Source organism: Arvicola amphibius, chromosome X (assembly GCF_903992535.2).
Source record: "Arvicola amphibius chromosome X, mArvAmp1.2, whole genome shotgun sequence".
In the NCBI taxonomy this organism is placed as follows: domain Eukaryota; kingdom Metazoa; phylum Chordata; class Mammalia; order Rodentia; family Cricetidae; genus Arvicola; species Arvicola amphibius.
In genome coordinates, this window is record NC_052065.1 from 45,330,149 (window position 1) to 45,345,260 (window position 15,112).

A 15,112-nucleotide genomic window follows, 5' to 3' on the forward strand; every position below is an offset into this window, starting at 1 on the left:
ACATTTTGGTTCTGAGCCTGTAAAAAAGACATAATACTGAATGGAAATTATGGTTGATTTCCTTCATCTTTAAGACATTTCTACTGGATTAGCCAAAGTCTGATTATGACAATGGGCCACTATCAATTAAGATTAGAATTAATTCTTCTCCTCCTTCTTCTGCTTTATTCAAGTTAAGGTAAGATTTCCAGCTCCTTCTGACAGTATTTCATTCTCTTAACCTAGAGCATAAGTTTTCCTAGAGCTTAGGTTTCATTTGGCAACGAATAAAAAAAATAACTGCAATTTTTTAATCACCACCACCTCACTTTTCAAAACTGTATATATGTTCTAAGGCCATATTAGAATTTGTGAAATAGCAAAAACTTAATCACTGAAAGTAAAGTGCATAAAAATTGTAATTCTTTTCATACTAAAACTGGTTTCTTTCAGAAAAACACATCAAATGGTTACTTCTTGTTTTTTCTCCAAGTTTGAATCATTCTTGGTAGACATTGCAATTAAAAACAAACAAAAAATTATTAAAATAAGTCATACTCATCCAAATATGATTTTTCTATATCTCCTGTTTAAAATTACTATAGAAATGAGTAAATATCAAATAATAATAGACATTTCTCTTTTAAATGTAGTTATCATTAGCAAACTTTTCTTCACTGTTCCCACGTCTCTCATAAAGTCAGGGCATTTTGGGATGAGGAATTATCTCTGCTAGAAGAACAATAGTCATCCTTGAATTTCATAAATGAAGATAAAAATAACAAACACAATGTCTGCAAGATATGTAAGTTCTGAATATTAGCCTATGACCCTGTCCTCTGAATATAAATTCTATGGCTATTGGGAAACTGGAAGTCTTGAGAGTCACACAAAGGAAACTGATTTACACAATCTTTATCAGTCTCATGGAAGAAATTTCAAGTAGTGTTCATTATTTCCTTTAATTGACTTTATAGAGCCAAGATATCCTTGAACTCAAGCGTAAGGCCTATTATTAAGGAAAATAGAAACTGTTGGTTCCCTTCTTTGTTCAGAATAATCAGGTAGGAAAGATCCCATGATAAGTCAAGAAACAGCCTATGCTTTTCATCGACAAAGTTGTCTTCTTTAATTACAGAATCACGCTGTGATTTCTTTTAATAACTGTATGTGCAGTTGGAAACATTTTACACAATAGGGAATATGAATCTGCAGCAGAATATCTAGCCTATTTCATCTCTAGTCATCTACTATATCAGTAATGAGATTAATGGCCAAACAACTTCAGATCAGAGACAATAAGGTATTTCTGTGTATGTGTGTTCTTCTAGTTCCATTCAGTGATTTCACTTGTGACTCTTAATGCTTTCCCTTAGAATTTCAATAAGATTTTTTTCTGGGACTAATGATATAAACTAAAATTAGTAAAGAAGCAATCGCTGGTAATTCCAGCAGTAAGGAGGCTGAGGCAGAAGGAGATTGAGAGTTCGATTCCAGTGTGGCCTGAATCGTGGTCTCAAAACAAAATAAATAAGCCAAACAGTGGTGACAAATGCCTTTAAATCGCAGCATTTGGGAGGCAGAGGGCAGGAGGATCTCTGTGGGTTCAAAGTCCAGGCCTGGTCTAAAAGAGCTAGTTCCAGGACAGGCTCCAAAACTACAGAAAAAACCCTGTCTCAAAAAACCTATAATTCGTGATCCTAGAGAAGATAAATGAGAAGGGTGAATCCAACCAAAAACATATAGTTATCCTCCTGGATATTGGAAATAGACAAGATAGACGGGCAAATATTGGGAATGTGGGGGTGGGGGGGGATGGGGGTAAGGGAGAGATGGGGAGAGAAAAGTGTAAAGGGGAGGATGGGCAGAGCTTGGGTGAATGGGATGGTTAGGATATAGGAAGGGTGGATATGGGAACAGGGAAAGTATATATCTCAATTAGGGAGCCATTTTAGGGTTGGCAGAGACTTGACTCTAGAGGGGTTCCCAGGTGTCCAGGGGAGATGCCTCCAGCTAGTTCCTTGTGCAGCTGAGGAGAGGGAGCCGGGAAATGGCCAGATCCTATAGCCATACTGATGAATATCTTGCATATCACCATAGAACCTTCATCTGGCGATGGATGGAGATAGAGACAGAGCCCCACACTGGAGCACCGGACTGAACTCCCAAGGTCCAAATGAGGAACAGAAGGAGGGAGAACATGAGCAAGGAAGTCAGGACAGCGAGGGGTGCACCCACCCACAGAGATGGTGGGGGCTGATCTAATTGGAGCTCACCAAGGCCAGTTGGACTGGGATTGAAAAAGCACAGGATAAAACCGGACTCCCTGAACATAGCGGACAATGAAGGGCTGCTGAGAAGCCAAGGACAATGGCACTGGATTTGATCCTACTACATATACTGGCTTTGGGAAGGGCGGGGGCTAGCCTGTTGGATGGTCACCTACCTAGACCTGGACTTCTCACAGGGCAGGGAACCCTTACTGCTCTTTGTACTGTAGAGGGAGGGGAGAGGGGAGTTGGGGAGAGGGAGGGAAATGGGAGGCTTGGAGGAGGCAAGAATTTTTAATAAAAAAATAATTTAAAAACCAAAAAAATAACAAATGATAAAGAAGAAGTTAAACACAAGATTAAAAATAGGCTCCTTTAAAAAAAGAAGTAAGAGTACCATTCTAGGATCAGAAAATAGTTACAATATACAAGTAGAATGATTTCCTAGAAATAGTAATTGCAACTCAAATAACTGGTATCTGAAAAGTTAATGACTATTCTAGGATAAAGAAAGCATATTTAGAGTTAGGAATTGGCTCTCAGTTAATATTTCCTCTTGTTATAAAATATTTATTAAACAATGAATATGGAAGAAACCAGCATCTACGTATTTAAGTTAAGTTAATAGAGTTCAAACACATATACTATGAGGAAATAATAATTACAAAATGGTTGACTGAACAATCAGATGCTTAGCTATAGAAATAGAATAGATTCAGATCTCATCATGTCTTCGATTTATTTCATAGAATTCATCTAAACTTAAGCCAGCTGGTCGCACAATATATGTAAGTCTTCTCTGCCCATCGAAGACCAAAGGGATGGGATAGAAATTAAATGACCAAAGATTTGAGCACCAGAATAAAGACTACGATGCTCAGAACGCAGCAAGTTGAGCTTACACTAAAGAACCAGATGGACTTTTGAATCTGCAGTGTTTCATTCAGAGCTCAGGCGGTGATCGATGAAGAACAGGCAATACCAAACATCACACATATCAAGTCTGGAAGCCCATTCTTCCCCCCCAGCTTGGCTAACACATTCACGTTTCAATGTGTTTTTACAGCTAGAATAATCTTATCCCCCAAAACCCCAACAACAAAAAGGAGAAGGATGAACCTAAGCACTAGGGGAAATACATGTTTTTTTTTTATTTTATTGTGAAGTTCTCATAGAAACTTCCATTACACACAGAACATGTGAACCATGAGTTCTCTTCACAGGTTCTCATGTGGAGCTGATAGAGGAATAGAAATTGGGAAGAATGTTTCTAAAGCTATAGATAGCTTCCTTTGCATTTATTTCATTTGTAAATATAACAAAGCATTGGAGGAAAAAAGTTTCTTAAGTTGTGAGAGTATCAAATATTACCATCAATCCCTGAATCATGCTATTCAAAAGTGCTTTAAATCTACACTAAAAATAGAACAAAAATGTACTCCCAATGCAGCTAAATTAACACCTATGGATGCCTAAAATATGACTGTGGTCTGATTACTTCCTCCACATTTATTCCACACACCCTCCGTGCACTTAAAACTTAAAAAAAAAAAGTAACAAAGAAATAATCAGGCATTGCCACATTTACAATCTTGCTGAGTACTGGGGAAGTTTGGGAATCCAGTCCAATGACAAGTGTCCATAGTACAAAGTAAACAATGGCCTTCTCTGGTTCTGAAAATAACCCGATGTGCAAAGCTGACCTTAAAGTTTTATATGTCCTTGTAGCGTCAGTTCTTGGGTTTTGGAAAATGTGACACAGAACCAAGAGGAGCACAAGAATAAGACATATTATAGAGAAGACCCAGGCAAGTTGTCAGGGAAGTAAAACTTTTTTAAGCAAATAAAAAAATCAATGCACATCCCAAGGCTTCCTTTGCCTTGTCACACAGACACTGAGACCTTTGTATTGTTACAGAAGTGGAACGTCTCTCACACATTCATGGTTCTACCTTGCCTCCCCAATTACTTCTATTGCAGTTTACACTTTTATGTCCATGTGGCCTGCTCACACTTTAACCTTGTGACCCAAACTCTAGAATTGGTTTTCCGTTATATGGTTATAGCAGGAATAAAGCAAACACTGTAGGGTAGCTTAACTTGAAGCCCACAGATGATGATGGGAAAGGAATTTCCTATGATGAATCACTAAAGTTTAAGTTCTCTAAAGCTTAAGTTCTATGACCAGTGTGTTCACATTGACTTAGAACAAACGAACAAACAACTAAAATCTACAAAGGTAATCTTTTTACAATTTCTGCCCTCTACAGGATATTTTGTGGGCAATTTAGCATCATGTTAGCACAACAAGGAATTAGCTGCTTATGTGATTGATTTGAAACATGGCTAGATGGTGAAGTGACAAATTTCCTGGGAGCATCAGCTTCCTGTTTCACAAAGATAGAATCATATAGTTAAATTAAATTAATTTCTGTACAAGAAAATTAGTATTTAAGTATATTTCTGATCTAATTTTAAAACTATTTTGTGTAAATAATATTATTTGAAAATAGTAGTTTGTGTTGTTATCCATATGTTTGACCTCCTGAGATCTTATTTAAACATCTTTACATTAATAAATGCTGCTTATGCCATAAACTGAAAGAAGCATTGAAAAGTAAATCCAAGTCAGTTAACATGGGGATCCCACAAAAGCTGCACAAAATTTTTTTTTCTGATTTTTCAGAAGATAACATTTTGTATAATACAAGGTGACAAAACGTATTTGATGACACCTTCCTGATCTTCCCTTTGGTTAATGGAAGCCTTCATGGAAATTCATTTGTACTTGCCTTGATTCACCTATCTGAGTTAACTTGCCTGGTATTTGCACATAATCTCATTTGCAGAAAAATTAATTGTAGAGGGAAAGAGAGGAAGTAGATTTTAAAATACAAAAACAGCCACAAACACATTTCATGCCTTCCAGGAAGTGATCAATATAAGGGCTTGATTTTTTTTTTTTGGTTTTGTATTTTTGTGTGTTTTTTTATTTGTTTGTTTTGTTTTGCTGTTTTATATATATATTTCTATTTGTATTTCTATTTATATATATATATATATTTATAAGGGTACACACAACTCATTTTTAAAAAAACGGAAGCACACTCTCCCCATTTTCATGCCTTCGATCTTCATTCTGTAGTGGTCACTCTGTAGCAGTCACTGCTATGTGACTAGCACGACTTGGGGTCTAGAGTGTGTTCTGCTGAAGCGAATTGAATTAAATGTTAAGACAGTTAGACCTACTCTACCCTCTGCAGAGTTCTACATACCATGCTGCCACGAGAAGGGTAGAGGTGGGGAAGGAGGTGGGGACAAGGAAGAGATTTCAGGGCTCTGACTGGCAGGGCCCTCCTATGAGCAAATGTTCTTCTCTCTCTCTCTCTCTCTTTTGTTCCAAACTGCAGTGCCATGCTGCCGCTCAGGTGCACTGCTCTTGAAGGCCGTTGTAGCCCAGCTGATCCTAGGAAGAACCCGAGAGAGGATCCGGTGCTCCTTGTCCCATCATATAGATTTGTCCAAGCACCCCAAGGATATGTTAAAAGCAAAACAAAATTTAAAAGAACATTAAAAACCCATTCTAAAACTAAACTAATGAAGCAAAAAAAAAAAAAAAAAAGGTTTTCTATCTACACATCAGTCTCTTCTTTAAAAAAAATGTAAATTTACAAATCCAATGACATATAAAACAAAGTAAAAAAATGTAATGGTAAGAGACATGGTAAAACAGGAGAACACTGAGGCTACAAAGAAATTCCAAAAAATATATGTACAAGACCCTGTTTTTCCTCGTGTTCTAGAGATTGTAATGCATGTTTGTTTGTTTTAACAGCAGTCGAGGATTTAGTTCCAGGCACTGGACTGCAGATTCCTTTCAAACGCCAGGGACGGGATGTCCTTTGCTTTTCTGTCACCAAATAAACACTGGATATACTGGTCTCCCCTCGGCAACAACGGCAGGATGGCACTGTTGTGTGGGCCTCATCTGGATTCGGCTCCCTGCTTGACTTTGTCTGTGGCCGCTGCCCATTGATGAGTGTCATAGGATGTTACAGTAGGTATGCTGATTTCCCCTATGGAGGTAAGTGGCAGGGTGCCCGTGGGAGGTTACATCGTACTCATAGCTTCGATAGTAGTGTTTCTGACGCATTTGCGAATGGTAGGTGTTGTGAAAGGTAGAACGGAGATCTGGATGGGCATGGCTAGAGCTGTGGGAGGTGGCGGCAGCCATTGAAATGGCCGACGACAGTCTGCAGCTCCCCGAAAGGCCCCCTGCCTCGCTGACAATCTAAAGCCTGCTCATGTTGTAATGGGCTCTATCCTCTTAAAAGGCATTTCGTACTGTAAACGTTTCCAGAACCTTCGAGTTCAACTTGTTGCATTTTGGTCCATGCCATTTAATAACCGTGAGGAGCTTGATGGTGTGGCTTGAGGGCCTCCACCTCCTGGTAGTTCATAATTCCTCGAGTTCACTGCATTCGATCAGTAATCACCTTGATTTCTCCGGTCACAAGCAATGTTTCGTAGTCTGGTTTCCAGCTCAAAGATGCTCCAGCCCCTTCGAACTACATAATTTGGGGTCATGACAATGATCAGCCGCTTACTTTGATCTACACATCTTGCCACATCTTCAATGTATGCTATAAATAGAAGAAGAAGCAGGATAAATGAATTGATAAAGAGATCCAGAAGCTTCTTATACTTTCTCTCACATACTATGTGATTTTTTTTTTTTGTCAACACGTTGTGAAGATGAAAACAGGGGATGAACAGCACTTTGGATAGAGTTTTGGCCTCTGTTGTAGTAATTAGGGATATTTTTTCAAGGTACAAATAGCCTCATTTGATTAAATAATATTAAGATCTCACAGAATGCAATGGTTTATAAAGTGATAAATTGTCTTCTCTGGCTTATTAAAAATTCAATTTCATCTAAAAAACATTTCTTTCTTTCTTGAGAAACTAAAACAAAATTCTCAGTTGCAAAATGCTAAGGAAAATGGCAACTACATAAACATGCCTACTTACAATGCAATACATATATCCACACACAATGAAATAAAACAAGTGAAAATATTAACTTACTTCCAGTTGGGAATCAAATCTCTATCTGGTATGAACAACTTATATCCATAATGCTTTTCAAGCATATCAGGTAGGATTTCAAGGGCCAAAACGTTCTTCTTCCCCAGTCTCTTGGTTCCACTGGTCAGGGTCCACTTTGGTATAGGATAGATAGGCATCATAATCTTTGTTGTCTGTCAAAAAACATTACAAAGTAAGTTCTACAAAAGTGAGTGCAGGAAGAAAGCAGCAGAATATAGCAGTATTCACTTTTATTGATAAATATATACAAACATTACTCTTGGAAAATAAAAAAGCCTGTATTAACTTATATCTTGTATTTGGTAGTATCACCAGTTTTGCTGGAGGTACAAAGGGATACATTGTGATTTTGCTGGTGTGATGAAAATAGTAGGAAAAAATTAATGACAAAAGAAATGAAGGAATAGGGATGGGGTAGAGATTAGTGTTGGACTTCATAAACCTCTGGCATCACCAGCAAGTACAACTACTGGCACAACCAAAATATCAAGTTCTGTAATTTTTCAAAAATACAAATTATAGGAAATCTTTACTGTTTATATAAAAGCTACATGTTTAGATAATAGTATGTTATTATTGTATATCCTGCATTTAAAAACTCCATCTTGGATATTTTTTAAGAAGAGGGCTGCTGGGCGGTGGTGGCGCACGCTTTAATCCCAGCACTCGGGAGGCAGAGGCAGGCGGATCTCTGTGAGTTCGAGACCAGCCTGGTCTACAAGAGCTAGTTCCAGGACAGGCTCTAAAGCTGCAGAGAAACCCTGTCTCGAAAAACCAAAAAAAAGAAAAAAACAAAAAAAAAAAAAAAAAAAAAAAAAAAAAAAAAAAAAAAAAGGGCTATGAAAAATTAATTTCAAACTTTGATTTTAAAACATTTTTACTCTCAGCTGGACTGATTTTGACTCTCACCTCTCCACACAGCTCACCCAGACTATCCTACTTCAGGGGTTCCATGATGGCCCCTACCTATTTGGCAAAGCCTTAGCTTCTTGACCTACTCTCTTTGGTCTCCCCAAATCTAAACTCATACAGTGTGTAGATGACTTTCTCCTCTGCAGTCCATCCCTACAAATTAGCCAAACTAACACCTCTGCTCTTCTAAATTCTTGTCTAGCCGGGCTATAGAGTCTCATCATCCAAGGTCCAACTTTACACTCTTCAGGTCACCTATTTGGGATTAATCATTACCTCAACCCACAAATCTATTACTTTGGATAAAAACTGCGAATCCAGTCACTCACAGTCCCCTCTACTAAGACGAAATTTTATCATTCCTAAAAGTAGTGGCTTCTTAAATTCCGAATTGCCTCTTCTTCTCCCTCCTTGCTTGCCACTTAATATGAGGCTGCCCCTTGCCCCCCTCATGAATCCTTTCTCAGTCTCATCACTATCCTTTCAGAAGCTCCAACAGAAGTTCCAGCCCTTCATCTCCCAGACCTAACTCATTCATTGGTGCAGGACAATTGTCTATATTCTGTCAATTATGTTTTAAATAAACGCTGATTGGCCAGGAAGTATATGCGGGACAACAAGAAAGAAGTAGAGGCAGGTCAATGAGAACAGGAGAAATCTGGGAAGAGGGAAGCTCCCTCTGCAGTCCTGTCCAGACACAGAAGAAGCAAGATTGTGACTACGCTGCTGAAAAAGGTACTGAGCCATGTGGCTAACACAGATAAGAATAATGGGCTAATGTAAGTTATAAGAGTTAATAAGGAGCCTGAGCTAATGGGGCCAATCAGTTTGTGATTAATGTAGACCTCTGTGTGATTTCTTTGGGACTTAACAACTACGGGACCTGGGCAGGACAGAAACCCTGACAAAACAATTCCCTTCTCCTCTGTGTGACAGAAAAAGAGTGATATGCCCTTGGGGTCCTAGGCCACCAGCTGGGGCCTGTAGTAATATTTCATTTGTGTTTTAACAAGTAAAGCTTGCCTGAAGATCAGAGTGCAGAACTAAGCCACTAAAGGCAGGGAGTGGTGGCATGCACTTTAATCCCTGGTTCAGGGGACAGAACAGACATATCTGTTAGTTCAAAGCTACCCTGGGCTATGCAAAATTGATCCAGTCTAAACGAGAAACATAAGTCACACAAAAATGATCCCAGCACCTGGAATCCCACGCCTTTAATCCCAGCACTAGGGAGGTAGAGACAGGCATGATATGGATGAGCAGAAAGAAGAATATAAGGAGAGAAGGGACAGGAGCTCAGTGCAGTCTGAGGCAGCAGTCTGAATTAGTCAGCCTGAGGATCAGTCTGAGCAAGCATTCTGAGGCTTGGTGGAGGTAGATGTAGTTTGAGCATGCAGTCTGAGGATTAGTAGAGACAGGATCGCCCTTTCAGTCTGAGGATTTCAGTAGAGGTAAAAGAGTCTCTCTTGTGGCTGGCTACACTGCTTCTCTGATGTCTCAGCTTTCAACCCCCTAATATCTGACTCGGGGTTTTTATTTCTTAAGACCAATTAGAATTTGTGCTACAAGGACCTTTCTTTGCACCTGTAGCATACCTGTCAAAAAACAAACAAAAGCCATCCAGAGATGGGCACCATGCATATGTGCTTTAGTTGCTGCTGAGCTAGTCATTCGTGAATCAAAAAAACTAGCCTTTGGGTCACCCACCACTATCTTCCCCACCACAACCTGCCCAATCTCTTAACTTATAAAGGCTTACAAACTCCACCTCCTTCCTAGAGTTCTCATTCTCTAGGTGGCACTATTAGAAGATGTCACACTTACTTTCCCATCTTGATCTCCCTTCAATATCTCAAATCTTCATCCCCAACCAACCACTGGCTACTTCCCATACTCATTCTTGCACTGAAACCCTAGAGGAATTACTGTCCCATTTCTCACAATACAAGAGGGTACACTGCTCAGGCCCCCTGTGTAATGCTGTCTCTTTAAGAGACAAGCCATGCCCACTCCCTGCAGCCTCTCTCCCTCCCTTGCAATCTTGGCTCTCTCTCTGTTCCCTTCTCTTCCCCCCCCCCCCTTCTCCCCTTTTTCCTTCCCCTCCATAACCCAACTAATAAATATTCAATTCTATTTTGTATGATGTGCCTGTCTATGTGCCTCCCACCCACCACCTGCTCACACCGCTCATCGGGCTTGCTGGGGATCAGGCTGCCACCACATGGCTGGGGACCAGCCACCTTGGTTTGTGGACCTCCCGCCACTGGGACCTCGCAACAAGCTGCTGGGGACTCACTGCAAATCCATAACAAACTGTACCTGGTACACAGATGGCAGCTCCTTTTTACATGAAGGGATCCGAAAAGCACATTATACCATAGTGTAAGATACTGGGGTGGTGAAACCACAGACACTCCCTACCCACACTACAAACCAAGAGGCTGAATAAATATCTCGCACCTGTGTCCTCCAATTGGCAGAAGGACAACCCTTAAACATTTACACAGACTCCAAATATGCTCTTCATATCCTCCTGTCCCACATTGCCATCTGGAAAGAGTGTTGGCTACTTACAACAAAAGGAGGATCCATAATTAACCCAGGTCAAATTAACTCCCATTTCCCCAAAGCTATAGGAATTGTTCACTGCTGGTCTTGTTAGACTGACTATTCCATCATCTCTAAGGGAAATAGCCCAGCTGATGAGGCAGCTAGGGAAACAGCCCTCCAAGTTCCGGACTCACCTCACCCACTACAGGGAGTCCACACACTCCAACCCACATCCCCACAGTCACCCCCCTGACACTTCACAAATTCTGTCCTGTCCACACCAGCTCTTTCATCCTAATAGTTATGTTCTGCCTCATTTTGTTAAGGCTCACTTCCAGCCCACCCTTAAGGACTTGCATTTCTTAAGAATTATTACTGCCTCTTACAAAATTTGTCAAAAGTCATATGTTAACTCCAGCTATCATAGCACCCCTTTTTCTACCTACCGGGTCAGAGGCTCCCTCCCAGGAACTTGACTGGCAGCTTGATTTTATCTACATGCCCACAGTCAGATTAGTTAAATATCTCCTGGTGAACATGTTCTCAGACTGGATGGAAGTGTTCTCCACCACTATAAAAAGGGCACATACACTCTCCGACCTCCTTCTCTGGGCAATTATTCCCTGATTTGGAAACTCCAACTTTCTCCAGTAAGACAGTGGTCCAGAATTCACCTCCTAGATCTCTCAAACCCTATCTAAAGCTCTCACCATCTAATGGCATTTTCATATCCTATATCATCCTCAGTTATCAGGAAAGATTAAACGAACTAATTGCTCCTTAAAAACATTCGTATTAAAATGTCACAGGAACTTCACCTTGACTGGGTAAACCTCTTGTCTCTGGCTCTTTTCAGGCTTTAGACTCTCCCCCAAGTGAAACCTTTCAATTCTACCATTTGAACTCATGCATGGGATGACAGTTCTAACCCCCAGCTTCCCATCCAAACTCTCACCTCCCTCTGATCACCTACTCATCCCCCCTCTATCATCTCTGTTCCCTCCTATGGAACTCTACCAAACACTCCCTACCCCGACCATGCACTAACTCCTGTCCATCGCCAGTCAACATATGGGATTAGGTCTTTCTCTCTCCTGTGACCAATGCTTCTTAATATTTCCCCTAAATTGCAGGGCCCCTTTAAGGTAATTCTTGTAAACCTCACAGCTGTTAAACTTGAGGGCTTCCTTCATTGGATTCACTTATCCTACGTCAAACCCTTTATACAGCCCAACACACAGCTCAAGATAATCTTTCTTCATACACAGTAACCCCAACATGGCCCTGCTTCCTTCAGTTTCAGAGGACACTGAGATCAACCGCCTTGTCTCTAATTCCAGAAGAATGAAATAACCCTACAGCCCTACAACCGTACTCAACTTTACTAGATTGGGAATCCTCTATGATCCCCTATGCTTTCTTTCCTGACCCCTCTCTACATTCTTCTGTCTCTACTAATCATGCCCTACTTCATGAATTTCCTCCCTATATATCTCCAATGACATATTCAAAAGTTCTAATTAAACTAATTAATTGTTGTTACAGGTCTACCAACCATTAGCCACAGAGCTGGAGATGTAAAGACTATCAAATGTGCCTGGGTGGTAAGAAACAACAACATCGCAGAGATACCCACATCCCCAAACTCAAAAAGGGGACTCACAGAACAGGTTTCAGTACAATTTTTTACTATTGACTGCCCTCAGCAATCAACCACCTGTCTCCTGAGCAATAACATGAAAGTGGTGCCACTTCCCTTTTTGAGGAAGGCCTGCACGAGCACCCCTCTTTTCACACCCTATCAATAAACTGCCAACATGGGTTTGTTTTACACTGTGGTTCATTCTCAATGCCGCTAAACTACAGCAATTTGGAAGGCTGAAGACCATTTGAGGCCAAGAGTTTCAGATCAACCCAAGCATAACACTGTGAGTACTATCTCAAGAAACAAAAAACAAGCCAAACCAAACCAACCAAACAACACTAACTATATTCAAATATCATTATGAAATCTTCATGAGATAAAGCAAAGCTGAAAACATATCAGAAATCAAAATGTTTAGGGTGTTGACAAAAGCATCTCTTTAATTCATAAGAAGATATGAGTTTCAATAATATGTAAGAGGATTGTATGAATTTTGTTTTCAGAATAACACATCTTAAAAAAAAAACAGAAAATATAAGGTGTCCTCTTTATTTTCTAGATGAATATAGTACACTAAGTGAATCTGGGTTAGAAAAGAGATATACTGAGAAGGAAATGGTTTGAGATTGATAGCTGTGTCTTGGATAGTTTTTATCCTTTAAATATCTATTGAGCAGATATTAGATGTTATTTACAACTGCCTTCTTTATTACTCTCAAATATTTATAAATCACATAAATGAAACTGACTTGTGAGTGACAGAGTCCATCATTTGCTAAATTGGTTACAAAAATAAAACCAGAGAACTCAATGATGGACATTTAGGAATGCGATAGCTCAAAAAGCTTATCATTAGAAATTGTCACTGACATAATTTGAGCCACATTTCTTCCTTTGGTCTAAGAAGATGATTTGTTTTCCTGTACAGCCTCACATTTGTAAAGTGTCCCTTTTCATGTTAAAAAACTATAGGAATTCATAAATAATGTCAGAATAAATACACAGTAAATTATTAAATTATCATCTTAATGTTTTGACTTCTTTGCTTATTGAATATCTGTTAATTTTTTTTCCAAATTTTTGGTGATATGTAAGATTAAACCAGAAAGTTAGCCAAATGCTCTCCCTAAAAACTTTTAACTTCAATTCTGTTATGGAAGTCTCTGTAATTTATATTTTCAAAAAAGCTCCTTTGGCTTTTTATAACATTGATCTGGTCTACTTATTTTTCCATTCAGTATTTTTTCAGACTTTTAAATATTTTTTTCATTTTTTCTTAAATTATTTTTTGTACATTGGTGTTTTGTCTGCATATATGTCTGTTTGAGGGAGTTGGGGTCCCCTGGATATGGAGTTACAGATGATCTTGAGCAACCATGTGAGTGCTAGGAGTCAAACCCAGGTCTTTTGGAAGGGCAGTCAGTGTTCTCTCGAAGAATAGTCAGTGCTCTTAATTGCTGAGGCATCTCTCCAGTCTTATTTTCTTTTTTAGGTTTATTTGTTTTATGTGTATGAGTGTTTTGCCTGCATGCATGTCCTGCTGGTACCACGGGATCCTTGGAGGTCAAATGAAGATATAAGATCCATGGAACTGGAGTAACAGATGGTTGTGAACCACCATGTGGGTGTTGGGAATTGAACTGGGAACCTCTGGAAGAACAGCAAGTGTTTTTAAGTGTGAGCCATCTCCCCCATCACCCCAGGCTGTTTTATCTAGAGACTCTTAAATATTTTATCTAGAGATTCTTAACTATTTCTCTAGATAAATGTTTTATCTAGAGATTCCTTAACTATTTCTTAAATATGAAACATTAAGTTACATAGTTTTTGAACAGAACCTTTATGTACATAATGGGCTCTCATCAAATTTGCCATTCTCGTACATTAGCCTACTGGGTGTTAAGATTATAAGCATCATAATTTGGCAATAATTAAAATATTGTCCTGGGTACATGGCTCAGAGGTTGAAAGCATATTTTATGCAAGTATGCGGGCCTGAGATTGAATCCCCAGAACCCACATATAATCCAAACACAGTAGCAGCAACATCTGTACAGAATTCCCAGTCTCTTCTGAGTTGATGGGAGGCTGAGACAAGAGACTCCTGGAAAATTCCAGGTCAGCTAGCTTTCATATGCCAGGAAAAACCAAGATATCCCAACTCGAACAATGTGGTAAGAAAGGACAAACACACAAGTCTGTCCTGATCTCCAAATGTATGTATTACTCCATGTGCACCCATATTTACACTCATATACATACAAAGGTAAATTAAAAAATAAAAATTTTTATTTAGGGTCTGATATGACAAAAACAAAAGCAACTGAGATGAACTTCTGAGTTCCATAAATTCTGACTCATTTGAGATTTTATTTCTTAATTTTTGAAAGAACTCCATGGAGGTTAAGACATTTCACAGTGGTAGGGCCCTTGTCTAGCATGTACAAAGTTCTAGGTTTGGTCTCCAGAACTGGGAAAAAGTGAGATAAAACAGCAACTTCTTGGATCTGTTTAGTAGTAAATATATCCTGATTATATACAATATATGAAAGAAATTATCTGGCTTTAGACTCATTAAAGAAGCATTCATTAATTTCCTTCCTTTGCAGCCTTAAGAAAGCAGCAGCTAGCATAGTTGTTAAAAAGT

At 39.2% G+C, this 15,112-nt stretch overlaps 1 protein-coding gene across 1 annotated transcript in view; it reads right to left on the reverse strand.

The window, feature by feature from the left end:
• Nucleotides 1-5,995: 5,995 nt before the first annotated feature.
• The window catches only part of Il1rapl1 (interleukin 1 receptor accessory protein like 1), a 655,686-nt gene continuing 646,569 nt past the window's right edge, over nucleotides 5,996-15,112 (reverse strand). Inside the window, 12 exon segments of the mRNA XM_038315713.1 lie at nucleotides 5,996-6,300; nucleotides 6,303-6,324; nucleotides 6,327-6,359; nucleotides 6,361-6,495; nucleotides 6,497-6,556; nucleotides 6,558-6,611; nucleotides 6,613-6,678; nucleotides 6,680-6,769; nucleotides 6,771-6,892; nucleotides 7,338-7,347; nucleotides 7,349-7,423; nucleotides 7,425-7,510. Of these exon segments, the coding sequence (XP_038171641.1) occupies nucleotides 5,996-6,300; nucleotides 6,303-6,324; nucleotides 6,327-6,359; nucleotides 6,361-6,495; nucleotides 6,497-6,556; nucleotides 6,558-6,611; nucleotides 6,613-6,678; nucleotides 6,680-6,769; nucleotides 6,771-6,892; nucleotides 7,338-7,347; nucleotides 7,349-7,423; nucleotides 7,425-7,510 (1,058 nt within the window).